The sequence below is a fragment of the Camelus bactrianus genome, chromosome 18 (assembly GCF_048773025.1).
Source record: "Camelus bactrianus isolate YW-2024 breed Bactrian camel chromosome 18, ASM4877302v1, whole genome shotgun sequence".
Lineage (NCBI taxonomy): Eukaryota > Metazoa > Chordata > Mammalia > Artiodactyla > Camelidae > Camelus > Camelus bactrianus.
Window position 1 is genome coordinate 34,139,501 of NC_133556.1, and position 17,811 is coordinate 34,157,311.

The 17,811-nt window shown below is 52.8% G+C and overlaps 1 protein-coding gene across 1 annotated transcript; it reads right to left on the reverse strand.

The window, feature by feature from the left end:
• Positions 1–8,570: 8,570 nt before the first annotated feature.
• Positions 8,571–10,421, reverse strand: SOCS1 (suppressor of cytokine signaling 1). Its single transcript, XM_010961744.3, has 2 exons — positions 10,270–10,421; positions 8,571–9,699 (listed from the first exon to the last, which is right to left on the reverse strand). Exon 2 carries the CDS (start codon positions 9,647–9,649, stop codon positions 8,999–9,001), a length of 651 nt encoding a protein of 216 aa, XP_010960046.2. The 5' UTR covers positions 9,650–9,699; positions 10,270–10,421; the 3' UTR covers positions 8,571–8,998.
• Positions 10,422–17,811: the final 7,390 nt, after the last annotated feature.

Genomic DNA, 17,811 nt, shown 5'->3' on the forward strand with positions numbered 1-17,811 from the left:
ATTCATTTGCCCTTTATTTTGTATGTACTTTGGGTTATTTATTTCTTCACCCACTCATTCATTTATTCATTCACTCATTCATTCATTCACCCATCCACCCATGTGTCCTTTTTCTCATTCCCACGCCCTTGCTGTTTTCTTTCCTTCCTATTTTCCCTTCTGTCTTGCCTCTCCCCTCCCCCCTTCCTCTCCCCTCTCTCCGTCTCTCCATCGCTGTCCCTTGCTCCCTCTCTCTGCCTCTGTCTCCATCCCTTTCCTCCTCTCTCTGACTCTCTCGCCCTGTTTGTGTCTCTCTCTCCCCTTCTCTGCATCCCTCTGGCTTGGCTCCCATTCCTGCTCTGTCGCTCTCATTTTCTTTTCTTTCATTAGTCGAGCATTCTTCAAACATCATCATTCACCTAAGACAATTTTTACCACCTTTGCTAACCAAATGGCCCTCTCCTAACTTTTGAAAAATCTAAATACCTACTTTAATGTCATCTCAAGCAATCATCGGCATGTCTCAGGTTTTGATGTGATAAGTTTTCCCTAACGCGTGTTGAAATAAACATGTATGAGAATTTTTGCCAGTCTTATTCCTCCTATAGCCGTTGGGAAGGAGTGGCACACCTACACCTCGGGGAGGAGCTGCACTAGAACCTCCATCACCCGTGAGCCCTGGTACATCCTGCTGTCTCCCCTGCTCCTCTGTTTAGCTCATCATCTGCACTCACCATGGGACTGCTATTCCATTTCTGGAGAACTTTGTACCAGGCATGCTTCTAAGCACTTTATAGATATTAACGCCTTTACTCCCCCTAACAGTCCTGGGAGATACTGATGATAATAATGGGGAAACTGAGCCACAGAGAGACTAAGTATCTTGCTTGTATCGCACAGCTAACAGGATAGTCCCTTGCCCTCCTGGCACTCAGAGTCTGGGAGTCAGAGCCTGCCTCTGACTCTGATGCGGGCTTGAACAGAGGCAATGGGGGCCCAGCGGAGTCAAAGAGGGGTTCCCAGGGCAGGTGACAGCTGAGCTGGGAGTTGAGTAGGAGTTTGCCAAGTAAAGAGGAAGCAAGAGAAACATCAAAGACTTTCCCAGCATTGCTCAAAACGCCTAGGGAATGATGAGAAATTGGGGATGATGGAAGCAGATGAGGAATGTGAAGGGAATGGTGAGAGGCTAGAAATGTATATTGGGGCCAGGCAGTGAAGGACCTCAAATTCCATTGGGATAGTGGTCATATTTTAGTATCTAGCAGCTGAGGGCTGCTAGAATGCTCTGGGATCATCTTGCTTGGTTCATATATACTTTTATCAGCTATGAGATCATAGACAAGGAACGTAACCTCTCCTGGCCTCAGTTGCCTTGTCTGTAAAATGAGACAATAATGGGCTAAATAAAGGGGATCCAGTGACAATACTCATCTGCAGTGGGAGCTAAGGGGTGTGTGTGGTAATCAAACTGGCAATTCAGATAATCACACCCAGTTCCCTCTAGTGCCTGCAAAGGGGCCCAGAGCCCACATCCTCAGTTTCCCTGTCTCGAATCCAGTGAAGGGGAGGCCTCCTTTAAGGCTCAAGCATGCTTTCCCCACCCAGCCACCACAATCCTGGAGGGAGCCTGACAGGTTGGACATGAGGTAGTTTCGCTTTGACCCATCTTCCAGAAACCGTGGCCCTTCCTGTCACCAGGTTAGCACAGAGGAAACTTGTCAAAAAATAAAATAAAGGGCACATCTGGCTTTCATTTTCAGTGTCCCCAGCCAGGGATGGGAGCAGGACCCCTAACACGGCCCAGACTGCCCTGCCAACATCATGCCTCTTGCTGAATATATCTGTGTGCGTGACAGTTTATAATTACTTCCTTTTAATATTCTATACCCTGTGAGATCCAGACACTTCCCCCATTTCACAGGTGAGGAAACTGAGGCTCAGAGTCAGTGCCCACGGCATGCAGCTGGCAGCCAAACTGGGCAGTGCTTCCCAAGCATGGGATGGAGGGTCCCTGGATGATGGTTTTAAGTGGGACACAGGGACATTCTGGATAAAACATTGAGCCCACCTCCTGCTGTGAAACAGTGATTTTCCTATTTTCCTTCTCTTGTGGTCTTTCTGTTTAAGTCAAGAAGAAAGTCTCATATGGGCGCTATTGTGTCTTAAACACCTCTCTGACGGTTAACACGTCTCTCTCTATCCCTCCCTCCCTCCCTCTCAGCCAAACACAAAGCAGACCTCTCAGAGCAGAGCAAGACACTGATCTCTGCCTAGAACTTACTAACATTGTTTGAATTTCATTGCATTTTTCAAGGGTTACCTCTTTATGTCAGATGATTCTGGCTTTCTTTGTATAGTAATGATATGTTTCCCTCTGAATAAAATTTACTTAAGGAAACCAAGTAACTTGATTTGAAAAATACAATTGAATAACATAACAGCTGGCATTTGGACAGAGCTGGCAAAATCATAAAAGTGGAGCTCTAGGGTCTGATCGTTTGACCACCTCAGCTTAAGAGCTTAAAATGAGGAAATCGCTGTAAAATTGGGCTGCCTGTATTGGAACCCCCTTCGTTCTGCCACTTATCTGCTGTGTGACCCTGAGCACTTTATTTAACCTCTCTGTGCCTCTGTTTCCTCATCTGCAAAATGAGTATAATAACAGTAATACCTGGTTCACATGGTTCGTGTGAGGGTTAAATGCGATATTATGCATGAACTACATGGAACGATGCCTAGCGTCTAGCGGGCATTTGGCATGGATGAGCAGGTAGCTGAGAATGGAACCAGGTCAGTCTGGCTTCATGGCTACTCTGGTTCAAATACCTCTAGGCAGCCCAGGTGTTGCAAAATAATAATTGTTATAATAATTCCTCTGTTTGGGTGGTGATCCATTTTGTTTCCACTTATATACAATCATTTGATCCTTGTGTCTCTTCTGAAGCAAGGCAGAGTGGGTCTAATTGAATCCAATTCTCATTTTATAGATAATCTCATTTTATAACAGTCACACAGTTGACAATCAGGACTCGAACCCAGGTCCTGAGTTCCAGCTCTTTCTGCACCTCTGTGCTGCCTCCCACAGTGAAATGTTGGCTAGGAGGGGCCCTCCAAGGCTGACTTATCCAGGCCTTGCCCCCTCCCCTCCGTCATGCCTCTGTATGCCCCTCCCAGCTGCATCCAGGTGTGGGAGGTATGGGAGGGAGTGTCTCACCACACAGGCCTCTGCAGTTCCCCAGGTGGGGTCAGCCCTGAATGCCAACCTCCCAGCCCTGCAACCGCATAGAATCCAGCTGTCTGGTTCACACCATCCTTGTCCTTGCCCATCCTCATTTGCACCCACAGCCCTCCACCAACTGCCAAGGCTGCCCTGGAGCCACTGCCCCAGGGTCCTTTCTGATCAAGCAGCCTGGCCATTCTCTTGGCTGAATTCTGGTGCAGCCTTGAAGGTAAATTACCAGCCTACTGTCTTGCCTGGCTTCCCAGTCTGTGTTGGGGGGAAAGGATAGGCTAGTGAGGTGCTCTGAGCCCTGGCTGGTTCTATGCCTCTGAACATCCTTCAGGATGGTCCTAAGTGTCAGAAGCACATCAACCCTTGAACCCTTGAGCATTGTAGTGGGTAAGATGACCTTGGGCTTAAACACCTGGATTCTAGGTCTGGCTTTGCTGTTTACACATTGTGGTGGCAATTCCTTCACCTTTCTGAGCCCATCTCCTCACGATGCAACCTGGGTGAAGTATTAGCTCACTTTAGGTGCTCAGTAAATGGCATTATTTTAAAACAGCATCAATGGAAAAATCAAGGAGCAGAGAGGCCAGTCCCAATTATTGGATACTTATCATGTATTAAGCACTGTACAGTCACTCTCTTACTTAATTTTGTCCATGGGGTGGGTACAGTGGTTAATCTGATTTCCAGGTGAGGAAAATAGGATTCAGGACCTAAGGGCTGTGTGAGTTGGGGCAGCAGGGGTCTGTGTGGACTGGGATGCGGTGGAAGCGCTTTTTGGTCTCTCAAGACTGGAGGGGTGGGGAGAGCCAGCTATTATGGTTTTGACCTGACATGTCCTTAGGATGTGCGCTCTCTGCGCCAGGATGGAGGGGTTTGGAAGATGCAGCCTCCAAGCTGGCAGCACGCACGAGGCGGCTTAGAACCACGCGGATGCCAGAGGGGCCAGGTAGCCCTCAGTGGCTCAGAAAGGCCGAGGGGAGGGGAGCCGAGCGCGGGCCGAACGGAGCCGAGCACTGCCGAGCAGCAGGAGAGGGCGGGCTGGTGACGTCATTAGCGCGCGCGGCACGTGGCGGCCTGGGCGCCCAGCAGCTGCGAGGAGCGGTGAGGCGCTCCAAAGCAAGGGCAGTTGTACTTGTGTAAGCCCTTCACCTTGAAACTGCATGAGGCGCGGGAACAGCATGTCCAAAAGCCCAGGGGCAGGAGGGAGTACGGTGAACACTGAGGCCAGGAGCGTGGCCAGGGGCCCCGTGCGGCCTCGTGGGTGGTGAGCCTTCTCTTGAGTGTGGCCGAGAGCCATTGGAGGACTGGGGCTTGGAGATGCCGGACCTCACACGGGGTGTGTGTGTGGTGGGGAAGGTAGGGGGTTGTATTGGGGCCAAACATTGGGTGTTGAGCATGGAACCCCAAATCTTCTGAAGGCTGTGTCAGGTCCCAGGTCCAGGACCAGGTGGGAGGGGCAGTTGAATGCCCACACTGGGCACCATTGTCGCTGTGTGAATTTGCTTTGTTGAAGACTGCACTCCCCTCTCTGAGGGATCTTGAGACACCCTCCCCTCAGTCAGGCCAGGTCCATATTATTACTTGGAAGTCTCCAGCTCTGGGAAGTCTCTGGATGATGGTAGTGAGGGGGCTGCCCAAGTGAGGCGGATGCAGAGCAAGCCTCCAGGTGGTGCAGGTCACACCCACCATGTGTCAGGTCCAGTCTACCTCCATTCAGGTCCTGTGCATCCTTCCCCAAAGTTGAGGCCAGCTCTGCCCTGCACAGGTGACCACTGCTCCAAGAAGCCTTTCACTGGAGTCTGGGGGGCCATGCCCTGGGGCTCTGTTGAGACCAGAGCTTTGGGTCTGGTCATAGTTGTGGTTTCCTGCCCCAGGGCTGGCCACTTCAGGCCTGCCCCACATTTGGTCCCAGCATTGGGCCAGGCAGGTCCTGTGGCTGGCCCTGCCTCACTGTTGGCCTGATTGGCTGGAGCTGAGGGGTCTGGCCAAGAGTGAAACACTCCTTCCATCCCAAAATACACACATAAGGCAAGAAGCCTAAGGCCATCTCACCAGGCCTACCTGCCTTAGTCTGTCTCTACCTAGCAGTCAGAAGATCTGGTCCTACAGATTAGATCAGGTCATGCCCAGGCTCCCAAACACACTGCAAATCCACATTCGTCTTCACAGCCTACAGGGCTCTGTAGGGCTCTGGCCCACGGCCCACCCATTCCACTTCATCTCCTGCCACTTGCCTCCACTCAGTCCCCTCCAGTTTGGGCTGACCTCATTCCCAGCTGTTGACCTTTGCACTTGCTGTTCCCTCTGCCTGGAATGCCCACCTCCCAGGCTGGCTCCATCCTGTCATTCCAGGCACAATTTCAGTGTCACCTTAGAGGAGCTTTCCTGACAATAGCCCCACCCACTGTCCAGCCACCTTGTTGAGTTTTCATCTGAGTACTATCATTACTTGGAATGTTCCTGTTCCTTTAGTTTCACACTTAAGTTATTTATTTACTGCCTTGGGCCCTGAATGTGAACTCCATGAGAGCAGGGACCAGACTCCCTCAATTTTGTCCATTCCTGTATCCTTTGTGCTTAGAGTAATGCCTGGAATATAGTAGCTGCTCAGTGAATGTTATATGAACCTCATTATCATTTACTGAGCACCACATCATTCAGAGATATATTGCCAGGCTCTGTGCTAAGTGCTTTATGTGCATCACCTCAGGAATAGGCTCAGCTCTCTACTTCCTGGCTGTGGGACAATACCAGTTCCACTCATTAAACTGGAAGGATCACACAGGCTGAGCTGAGGCCTGGGACTATGCATCTTCACGGGATTTCTCCCTCTTCCCGCCTCCACTCTTTAAGAAACCAATTGGTGTAAGTCTTGGCTATCACTTTTGAGCTGTGAGTAAGTGACCGCACGTCTCTGTGCCTCCATTTCCTGATCTCTAAAGCAGGGTGCAGAGTCCCCAGCTCAGAACGGCTCTGATGCTGGTCAGAGGCTGTCCTTGCACCTGCATGCAGTCCCCATTGTTCAAAAGAGCTGCCCCTTTCCCATTCTGCACGCCCCACTCCCCACTGCCCAGCTCACCCGCTGTCAGTGGAGAGGATACCTCAGGGGCACCTGGGCCCCCAACTCAGTCTCTCACACACACACAAACCCTCCTCTCACTTTTCATTCTTGTAAATTGACGTCAGCGCTGCTGAATCATGAAGCTGAGGTTTGAGAGAATCTGTATCTCAGGGAAGCCACACAGTGCATACTGCTCCCCCACCCCCACCCCACAGTGTGTCTGCACTGGTGTGTGCCTAAGATCTGTCACACAGGACCTGGAGTGCAGCTCCCGGGGGGCTTTTAGGTCACTGTATGTATGTTAGTATAGATTTCTTCTTAAATGACTCACAAAGAGAAGGGGCCAGCACTGGGGAGTGTGATTAGAGGAGCCTTTATTCTTAGCTGTTTTGCTAAGGGGAAGGGGTTTGTGTATGAATTTGTGTAATGAAGATGTGACTTTTGAGCGTTTTTTGAAAGGAGGAAAAAACCCTGAAAATACTATCAAGTAACTGCTAATTTGTCCCTGTTTAGATGAGGACCTGTTTCCTCATCTGCAAAATGGGGGTGTTAGTAGGACCTAATCCTAAGGCTAGAGTGAAGGTTAGGTGTTTAAATATAGGTATCTGGGCACTTGGAACTGTGTCTGTACAGTAACGCGATATATAAATGTTTGCGGCTGCTGCTGTTATTATTATTCAAACATTATGCCCTCTTGAGTTGCCTAGTGGTACCCAGCCTCTGAAGCAGTACTGTCCAAGTTAGAAACTCCGGCTCCACCACTTGCTGTATGCCCTACTTTGCCTCTCTGAACCTCAGTTTTCCCATCTGTAAAATGGAGAGGTTTCTAACTCACAGGCTGCTTGTGAGGATTAAACAAGGTAGCACAGGCCCAGCATACAGTAAGCACTCACGAAGTGTCTGTGGTATGCTCAAGCACTCCTTCTTGGATTTCTCCCAGCACTGCCCAAGCTGGGTAGGAGACAGGAAAGTCAGAACAAGGACAGGACCTGATCCACACAGCAGAGAACAAAGGGCAGGGAGATGGTTGCAAAAGAAAAACCAGTGATTCCTTGGAGGCACAGAGACAAGACGTCACCTCCTTCCCTCCCACCCCACTTCATTTAAGGATGAAATTGCCAAAGCTCTCTGAGATCCTAAATCTCTCCTGGCCATCCCTTACCTTGAGACCTAGAACCAATTTAATCCCCAAGACAAGCCTGGGCCTCTCCAGCTCTCTGACTATCAAGTTAATTTTATGCGGCACTTTCAAGTCGGAAAGGTATTATTAAAAATTAGGACACTCCATTATAAGCATGTCCAAAGCTGCAGAGGGCCATCCTAACTTCTAAAAAGAAGTGTGATGTGTCTGCGAGGCTGCTTAACCCTAAACCTGAAAATGGCTCAGTTTCACCAGGTGCAGCAACACAGCCCTGAGTGGCCAGCAGGCTGGCCACTGATATAGGAGTAACCATAAAACTCTGGCATTCTCTGGTGATGCTGGCTCCTGAAAACATCACCTCCTCTATCCACTATGCATCAGTGCTTACTACTGAGGGTTACAGCAAAGCACCTCTCCCAGCAAGCCCATTGTAGAGGTAGCCACTGAGGCCCCGAGAGGCAAAGGGAATTGCCCAAAGCTGTCAGCAGGGCCCTTCTGCCACCACAGACCACAAAGCGTCTGTCTCCAAGTTGTGGGTTCACCAGAAAGTCCATGAGACAGAACAGGGGAGGAAGAAGTCAGACCCAACCCTATATTCCCATCCCATCTAAAATATGCCTCCCTAGATGCTGAGTTTCAGAATGTGCCACTCCTCCTTCCAAAAACTCATCAAGCCCCCACCCCCACTCTCTTCCTGGAAGAAGTTGTGGTCATAGAATGAAAGAAGTTTCCTCTCTGTCATCCATTTCAAACAGATTTCTGGGAAGACAGCCAAAAAGGCCCAAGTGTCTTCTCTGACACAGGAATGACCACAGGCAAATTTACCCTGCCTCAGTTTTCTCTTCTGTAAAATGGGGATAAGAGCCTTGCTTCATAGGGTTGTCTTTATAGATTAAGTAAATTTAAGCACAGAATAGGGCCAGGCACACATTAAGTGCTCAAATATGAGCTGCCATTTTACCAAACACACCATACCAAAACTAGACTGATGGTTCCTCTCCCCCTAAGAACTGTGAGTGGAGCCATTCAGGTTCCCAGCCACAGAACATGGGCCACACACCTTCAGCCAAACGGATCAGTCTTAGGACCTTGGACACACTCAGAACCATGGAAAACCTTTGACCAAAGCACACTCTCTAGAAACCTTTTCTTAAAAAAAAACTTTTATAATAAAGTTTATTACCTAAACTGGTGGTAAAAAATATAAAATAGGATTCTGCACAGCAGAAAAATAAAGCCAGAGACCCTCCCCCAACCCCTGGTTTGTGCAAAGATACTGGGTATATGTAAACATGAAGAGGTAGGAGGTACGAGTTCAGGTCCTGGCCCCAGACACAGTTAAGTTAAGCTGCTACGACAACCAGGGGAACCCAGAGGGAGCACCAGGAGGGGGCATCCCCACAAGAGGTGGGGAAGGGTCTGCAGCCCTGTCTCCAGCCCAGAGCAGGAGGCGCCTCGCCCCCTACACCAGCTCCCTCCAACCCAGGTGGGGAGGGCACCCACGTGGTTCCAGAGAAATAATAATTAATAATAGAAAATAAGAAGGCGCCCCAGTTAATGCTGCGTGCGCGGCGGGCGCGGCCGGTCAGATCTGGAAGGGGAAGGAGCTCAAGTAGTCACGGAGGACGGGGTTGAGAGGAATGCGCGCCAGGTTCTCGCGGCCCACGGTGGCCACGATGCGCTGGCGGCACAGCTCCTGCAGCGGCCTCACGCGGCGTTGGCGCAGCGGGGCCCCCAGCATGCGGCGCGGCGCCGCCACGTAGTGCTCCAGCAGCTCGAAGAGGCAATCGAAGCTCTCGCGGCTGCCGTCCAGGTGGAAGCGGCCGGCCTGGAAGTGCACGCGGATGCTCGTGGGGCCTGAGGCCATCTTCACGCTGAGGGCGAAGAAGCAGTTCCGCTGGCGGCTGTCCCGCACTAGGAAGGTGCCCACGGGCTCGGCGCGCAGCCGCTCGTGCGCCCCGTGCACGCTCAGGGGCCCCCAGTAGAAGCCACAGGCGTCGAGAAGCGCGCTGGCCCGAGTGATGCGCCGATAATCCGCGTGCGAGCGGAACGTGCGGAAGTGCGTGTCACCCGGGGCCGGGGCCGGAGTCGGGGCCGCCGGACAGGGCCGCGGGCGAGCCGGGGCCGCAGGCGAAGAGGAGGAGGAGGAGGAGGAGGAGGAAGGTTCTGGCCGCCGTCGGGGCTCTGCTGCCGTGGAGATTGCATTGTCGGCTGCCACCTGGTTGTGTGCTACCATCCTACACGCAGGGCCGGCCGGAGGAGTGGGCCATAGCGTCCGGGGGTGCGCTGATGGGGTAGACAGGCAGTGAGCGAGGAGTCTGGGTGGGGCTGGGCAGGTGAGGGCCCGGAGGCAACTTGGAAGGGGTGGGGCTGGGGCTGAGCCGCTCCTAAAGGGTGAGGGCGCAGGATCAAGTCGGCGCGGCCCTTTGAGCCTCAGTGGGCTTATCTAGAAAATGGGCTTCCCCGTCCGCGGAGCACTTCCAGGTGGGAGCTTGGTGGGGCAGAGTGCAGCCTTGGGGTCTCTCGGAGTTTGGGTAAGAGAAGGGGGCGTGGAGAGAGGTGCTAGGGAGAAGCCTGCCCCAACTCCGGCTACCCGGCCCTTGGCTCACTGCCCCGCGGCCGCCGCCTGCTGGCCAGGCCGGGGACTGGAGCATCGTCAGGGAGATTTGGGCAGAGGCAGGAGAAAAGCTGCGCTGCGGGAACCCCACGCGCGGGGTCTGCCATGGTGGGGCCAGCGGGGGCCAGGGGCGTGGCGGCTACGACCCCACCACGCAGCCCCGGAGCCCGCCCTGACACCCGGCAGTCCTGTGCTTTCCTCCCTCTCCCTCCCGCTTTCTCACCCACTGCCCCGCTCACCTGGCGGCGGGGCGCGGGGCGCCGCGGGCGGGGCGGCTGGGGTCTCCGGGGCGGCTCTCGCGCATGCTCCGGGGCCGGGAGCCTAGCAGCTGCCACGGCCGCAGCTCGCTCTGCTCCGCGCCCGCCCCCTGCACCAGTCTTTTAAACTGGCTTGGAGGCGTGGCCCGCATAAGGCTCCGCCCCCGCAGGCCCCACCCCCCGCAGGCCCGCCCTTCCGCGCCACTTTCGGTTTCTTTTTCTGCGCGCGATGGAGACCAGGCCGGCTCGACCTTTTCCAGAAAATCGGGGAGCCCTTCCCGGGAGGCCCCCTACCCTGGCCTAGCCTCTCACCTGTCCTAGGACCCCCTCCATCAAGGTCTCTAGCCCCACCCCTGAATCCCTTGGGCCCTTCTCAGACTCCCCCTTCGAACCTGGCGGCCCTACTTTTGCCCCCACTACCCTTGGTCGCAGATTTCTGCATCTAAGCCCTTTAGGATACTCTGGACTGACCCTGACACACCCCTCTCCCCTGCACCCATCTCAAGTAGATTTCTGTCCTCTACCCTGGAACCAGACACCTCCACCCGACGCTGGAGTCCCGCCGTGGATCCTCGGCACTGCTCGCACCATTGTCCTGCCTTCGTAGTCCTGGGCTCTCTAGATGGCCGCCTCTGCACCCCTCCCTGCCTGTCTTGGGCTTCCCAGGAAGCAGCATCCTGACCACAGGCTTCATAGGAACCCTTCGGCAGCACGGGAGGGGCACCTCGACTGCAGGCCCAGTTCCTCAGAAACCGGGCGGGGCCTGGTAAGGTCCCCGGTGGCCTTGACTGGCCCTCTCCACTATACAACATCTGGAGAAACTGAGGCCCGGGGCTGAGGGGCTGTGATTTGCAGTGACTGGCAGAAGGGGAGCCCTGAACAAGATGTGCCCTCTTCACTTTTATTTTGGGAAGAGAAGCAGCTGGGCACCTCTAAACACAATTTGGAACCCAGTGAAAAGATCGTTCATTTTCAGATTTGATAATTCCGAAAACCTACTTTGAGTTTTCCTGCTCAGCCCTCCTTTCTCCCCCATCTCTACTACTTAAGATTCCCCTCCCACTGCTTGAATCGGGCCCCCTCCCCACACTCAAACTTCGCGCTTGGGATGATGGGGTACCAGCTATGACTTGTACACTTGTGTGTGATCCTGTCTGTCTTGGAGAGGTACGGAGTAGGTGCCTGGCTGCTACATGTATTTTTGAATGAAAGAAACAACAAATGAGCATTGGGACTGGTTAGTGGTGAGTCTCAGAGCCTGGAGGGGTCATGGGAAAGATGCCAGGCTTGGAAGCTTGGGCCACACACTGGCACACACTGCCCTCTACAGGCAGCTCTCAGACTGCAGCCCAGCTAGCTCTGCTCCAAGCCTTGGCACCAGGTCCTCCTGCCTGCCTCTCTGGTGCATTCCTTCCCTAGCCCCAGAGAGCCCGGGCCCCCTGTGTTTCCTCATGAACACAAGGGGGTGGCTCAGAACCAGCCTTGCTTAGGAACCCATTGGCTGCCTGAATTCATGTTGATAACAGCTGGTATTAGTCATTGATGTAGTGGTCCTGGAGTGTGTGTGTGTGTGCGTGTGTGAGCACGCAGGGGAGTGAGAAGATGCAGAGTCATGCGTGTGCCAGGGGTCAGGTGCTGTGGTCATTCTGGAGTCACAAAATATAAAGTAGCACTTAAAAGCTGGATTTTGGACCCAGAATTGGTTACCGATTCTGCAACTTTCTGTCCTTGTGACCTTGAAAATGTGGTTAACTCATTCGCCTTGGTTTTTCCATCTATGAAAGAGGTTAATAGTACTATCTCCCTCATAGTGCAGGGATTAAATGAGTGATTACGGGTCAAGTGCTTAGAACAGTCCCTGGGGCATAGTAAGCTGTCAGTAGGTGTTTGCCATTGTTGCCGCTCTTCCTTAGCTGCTGTCTGTGGGTGTGGCAGGGTATTGGAGCACGCAGACACGTGGCTTCATTTGAGAAGCCCTGGTCCAAGGAGTGCAGGCCATAGAAGGCATGGGTAGAGTAGAAGGAGAGTTTCACAGAGGTAAACCAGGCCCCTGGATGCTGGCAGTGGGAGGCATAGCACCTCCTCACTTGAGCTGGGAGCGGGTGGTCCAGACCCAGCTAAGGAGGCCAGGCCAGGCTGGCTCCTGCATGACTTGTCTTCCTGCCAGCATGTCTCTTTGGCAGGCCTCTGGGCAGAGGGAAATCTATAAATAGCTGATGGCCCATATCCCCTCTGCACCCCCCACTGACAGCCCAGATGGCTACTTAGGAGAGCCACCTCTTTTCCCCAGGGGCTAGGGCCTCGTCCTCTCCGCCCCCCACTTGCTGGCACACTCCCACCCATCTGCGTGGAGCCCCCTCATTTATTTCATTTACTGACATCTGTGATGTATTGGCCTAAACTGACTGTATGCTAAATGCTTTATACTTAGACCATTGGGTTGAACACAACAGTCCAATCTGCCCATTTTACAGATAGGGGTTAGAGGGGGAGTCACTTGCCCAGGGGCACATAACTCAGAAGGGGCAGAACAGATATTCATACCCAGGATGTAGGACCCCAAAGCTTTTGCCCTTATCAGGTGTGCTATAAACTCCCTTCTACCCCCACCCCCAACCCCCAAGATCCCTGGTGATCTCAAATCCCCGTCCATCTTCTAGAAAACAGTAGATGCCAAAGAAATCAGAGAGATTCATTTGTGTCCTGAGCCTACCTGGGGAGGAGTGAGGACAGTTCTGCCGACTTCCCTCTTCTTGGTAAGATGGGGAGGCTCCAGGTCTTGCCAGGCAAGCCTCTGTCTCACCCTCTGTGGCTCTGGGCCCTTCGGCGTCTCAATTTCCTAGCCTATACAATGGGCCTGGCCTCATCCTCCACCCTGACCAAATCCTGGTTGTGCAAGCCTTGGTGAGTGAGGCACAGTTGCTGAGAACACGTGGGTTTTCCTTACCACCAGCAGTGACAGTTACTATAGCTTTGGTTTCATTTTCTGAAATCCTGAATTCAAAATGAAACCAAACCCAGATGCCAAAAGGGAATAAGAAATCTGCTGATTGACAAGCATCTGTCTCCTGGCCCTTTCTCCCTGGAGGAGTGGCACTGGACTCATACGAAGCTAGGGAGCATGAGAGCCCTGAGGAGCTCAGACTCGACAGATGTGGAGCTCACAGGCAAGCAGCTTGCCCTCTCTGGGCCTCATTTGCCCCATCTGCAAAATGGGCTTTGGACGTTTTGTATCTCACAGAGCAGCAATGGAAGCAAAGCCAAAAGTGAAGTGCCAGGCACAGAGAAGGTGCTTAGCATAGCTGACTTCTTGTCACAGGGCAGCTGGGTCAGCAGTATGTCCACAGCTAGACATGTGGGCTAGTTCTTCACCCCCCCACACCTTGGCAGCTCTGGCAGCCCAGATGTGAGGGGCCCAGCCAGCAGCTGGGGAGAATCAAGATCTTGACCCTTGGCGCTGGTTTTCAGTTTCTCTTTCCAGCTTTGGCAAAGTCCTGCTGGGAAAAGCAGCCCCTGGTCAGGTCGTGTAATCCTGAAACCGCCCTCTTCCCCAGTGCTCCTCCGTGTTTTTCATAGCCGAGGCTCCCAGGGGACTGTGCGCCTCTCAGGAGCCCCAAGCTGCGGGGCTTAGCACAGGGATTCTCCCCTCAGCCAGCCTGGGTTTAAATCTGTCGCTTAATAAGCACATGGCCTGGGGCCAGCTTTTTAGCTTCTCTGTGCCTCAGTTTCCTCATCTGCAGAATAGGGGTAATAACATTTATTTCACTCTTTCAGTTTTTATTCAGTAGGTAATTATTGAGTGCCTACTGTCTGCCAGGCACTGGGAACTCACGGGTCTTCAAGTAGACATAGGGGAAGCAGACAATGAATTCATAGGATCATTTCAGATCATGGTTTAAGTGCCATGGGAAAATAAACAGGGGAAAAGGGAGCAACACGATGTTTGTGGGGTGGGGGCAGGTGTGAGGTAAGGCAGTCAGGGAAAGTCTCTTGGAGATTAGAGTTGAGGCCTTTCTAAAAGTGGGATGAAAAGGATTCCAGGTAGAGAGAACAGCCACTGCAAAGGCCTTGTGGCGGGAGTGATTGGCATACTTGAGGATCAGAAAGGAGACATGTGCAGTTGGTGTAGAGAGCAATGGGGTGAGTGCTGGGGTGAGGTATAGAGGTTGATAGGGGTCCAATAGATGGGGCAGGGCTTTGTTGGGATGTGAGAGGGGTTAAGAGTACATCCTGATTGCAGGAGACATTCCTCCAAGCCCAGGAGACACTATAAGACTGGGTGTAGAAAAAACCCTCTGGCTGCTGACTTTCCGGACAGCTGGGGCTATAGCCACAGTGACCTATAGTGGGGGCCTTGGAACATACCTCATGACTGTCCCTCACACACGAGCTCCCCACCGCCCCCTGCCCAGTTCACCACACTAGCCCCTGAAATGGGTGCAAAGACAGTCCCAAGGGAAGCCAGGACATTCATGCTTTGTCGTAGAGAGCACTGCTTGGGGAGCCCAGGGCCTGAGTTCTGGGGTCAGCCCTCACTCCCTGGAGACCCTAGAATAAGAGTCACCATTTGCTGAGCTTCCTCTGGGCCAGGTCTTGATCATTGTCTCATGTGAGGTAGAAGCTGTGTGTTGTCATTTACGAGATGAGAAAAGTACTCCTTGGGGAGCTGGCGGAACTTGGTGAAAGCAGTTTGGAGAGCTCTGGGGCTTGGTGGGACGCCAATTAGAGGCCTCTGTCCAGAGAGGTTGCTTTTTTGTGTGAAGTGGAACCTGGTCCCAGCTGGTCCCAATAGCAGGAAAGACAGTGTGTTTTGGTGGTGGGAAGGGGTGTGTGGCTGGGGACACTCAAGCCCAAGGACAAGGCTCTCGTCGGGGACAGAGGGGGAGTGATGACCTAAGCTGGTGGCCGGACTCCAGAGTCCTGGGGAGACTTGGTGAGAACATTCCAGCAGGCCTATTATCCCCATGTGACAGGTGAAGAAAGGAGAGATTAGGTCAGAGATTATGTGAAGTATCCAGTATGAACCAGCTTTCAGAAGGCAGTCGCTGGTATTGTGTTAATAACTCCAGAACAGGAGGTGCAGGAAAGAGGAGTTCTGAGAGCCCTGGTTGTGGGGTCCAGACACACCAGATCCCAGGCCCCCTGCTCCCACCCTTGCTGTGGCTTCAGGCAAATTGTCTTAATCCAGTGGCCAAAAGAACTGTCACGAAGCCCAAATACGGCAGACCCAGCACCTTTCATCAATAAGTCTCTCAGGACCTCGCTCAGAGCCCATTTGTTCCATTTTTCCACACTGTTCTAATAGGCCAGTCTGGTTCCCACCCTACACCATCCCGTAACTGGCAAAGTAGGTCCCAGCAGCTAACAGCAAGTTCAGTAGCAGTCACATTCGGCAGGTGACGTGGCAGGGAAAGGAACTTGCAGGAGCTGTGAAACTGACATAGGAACTGACCAACAGCGGGTAGGAGCACTGAGAGCAGGGGCAGGACGACACCCCTCCCCTCCAGCCCCGGCTGTGAGAAAGCTGTTGAGAGTGGAGGTCAACTGTGTCCCGGTTCTCTCGGCTTAAGGCCTGTTGTTTCAGGGCACACAGACCAGTAGTAGGCTTGACTGTGGCCCAGGACGTGGGAAGCCCAGTGTCTGCAGGCTCAAGAGGAGGCACCTACCTGGCCAAGCTGGCAGGGCTGAGCAGGCTCTGGGAGGAGGTGACATTTGACCTGAATTTTAAAAAGCACGTGAGACTTAGCCCAGGAAGGAGAACAGTGTGCACTCCTGGCAGAGCATGGCCCCAGCAAAAGCCTGGAGACCAAAATTTGAGGGCCCGAGTGGTGGGTGGCAGGAGATGACGCTCAAGGAAGTAGGGGTGGCCCTGGTGCCGCCCTGATGGGGAAGGCAGTGGGCTGGCTGTAGCCTCCCCTCGCTCCAGGGCAGTGAGTCCCTCTGGAGAGAGCCTTCTGGGTCACCTTTCCTGGACCAGCAAGTCCAGAAAGGACGGATGCCCCTGAGAAAAGATAATAACAGCACTTCGCTGACAGAGTTTACATTCAACACTCTTATACTGTATTTTCAGAGTCAACAGAGCTTTGCTGAGCACTTATTAGGTACTTCACTGATGCACATTCCTTTTCTCCTTAATTTACTTTTTCCTTTCTTGATAAAAAAGCAAGCATTTCCCCTCCCCAGACATACCCCCAGGAACCAGCTTAGTCTATGTCCTTCTAGATTTTTTTTAAGCACTCACATAACCTGCATTCTCCCACATAAAAGTATCATGTTGCTTTGTGCAGAATTTTTCCCTCCATCAATGGTCCATCTTTCTCCATCTTTTCCTTTTCACCCAACAACACATCCTGGCAATCTGCAGAGATTGCACAGAGATCAACCCCATTCTTTTACAAATGGCAAGACAGTCCTCAGTGAACCTGTGGGTTCATTTAGCCATCCTGTGGATGGACACATAGATTGTTCCCAGTTTTTTGCTCTTGCAACCGTGTGGCCCTGAACCCTGGCACACATGTGTGAGAAACGTCTTGCACATTTTAAACGTTAGACACTTCCACTTGCCTGCCAACACGCCTCTGCATCTTTGCCCCCTTGGAAGCTGCATTTGACCATGTCTGCCTCCCCGTGCGCTCCCAGTACATGTTATGAACCCTTTTCCGGTTGTGCCCGTTTAGTGGGCACACGAGTGGTGTCTCACTGTGGCTGTGCATTCTTTCATTTATTCAGCAAATATTTACCGATCTCCTAATGTGTGCCGAGCACCGTGCTAAGTACCAGGGATGCGGCTATCGGGAACAGCATGGCGCCTAGGACCTCTTCACAAAACCCAAGATGCAAATAAGGCTCTGGGAGGTTAAGAGACAGGCCTAAGGTCACCCAGCGAGGGAATGAGGGAGCTAGGGGGTGAATCTACAGAGTTTGAGGTATTCTTCTTCCTGAATCGTGCCTCAAATGGACATCTCAACGCAGGCTCTGTCCCCTCTTCCCTGGCTGCTTGCCCTCCCCCCAGGACTGCTGGGTCCCCTCAGTGACTACTAGGGCTTGCAGGAGTGACAGCTGAGAGAGCAGTCCCCCCACAGGCTGGGCTGTCTTTTTCTCAAACCTCACTTCACTCCAGTATCCCACTGAGATTAAGTCTCTTGGCCAGAGAGGCAGGTTAGGTTGTGTTCAGAAGATGCAGAGCCTCTCGGTGGCTGAATTTAGCATCTATTTCTCTGTGTTTCCTGAATTTGGGTTTCCAGCAGGCCTGTCCCCAAACTACTGCTGCCCTACCCCAAACCAAGGAAGTGAAAGAATGAATCTGTGGTTTGATTTTTCTCCTCTTTTCATCATGTGTCTGACTGCGAGAGGGGAGCTGTGTGCTTGTAAGTGCTTGCTTGTGCGTGTCTCAGTGTGTGGGAGGGGAGGCATGTGAGAGCCTGCGTGTATATATGTGTATATGTGGTGGGGGATGTCTGAGAGTCCGCACCTGGCCCTTGGGCTTTGTGTCTGAGTGGGTTTGAATGGCAGTGTCTTTGTATC

What these genes read in the sequence shown, in the direction of transcription:
- SOCS1 (XM_010961744.3), bottom strand. Translation starts at nt 9,649, where the DNA reads ATGGTAGCACACAACCAGGTGGCAGCCGACAATGCAATCTCCACGGCA.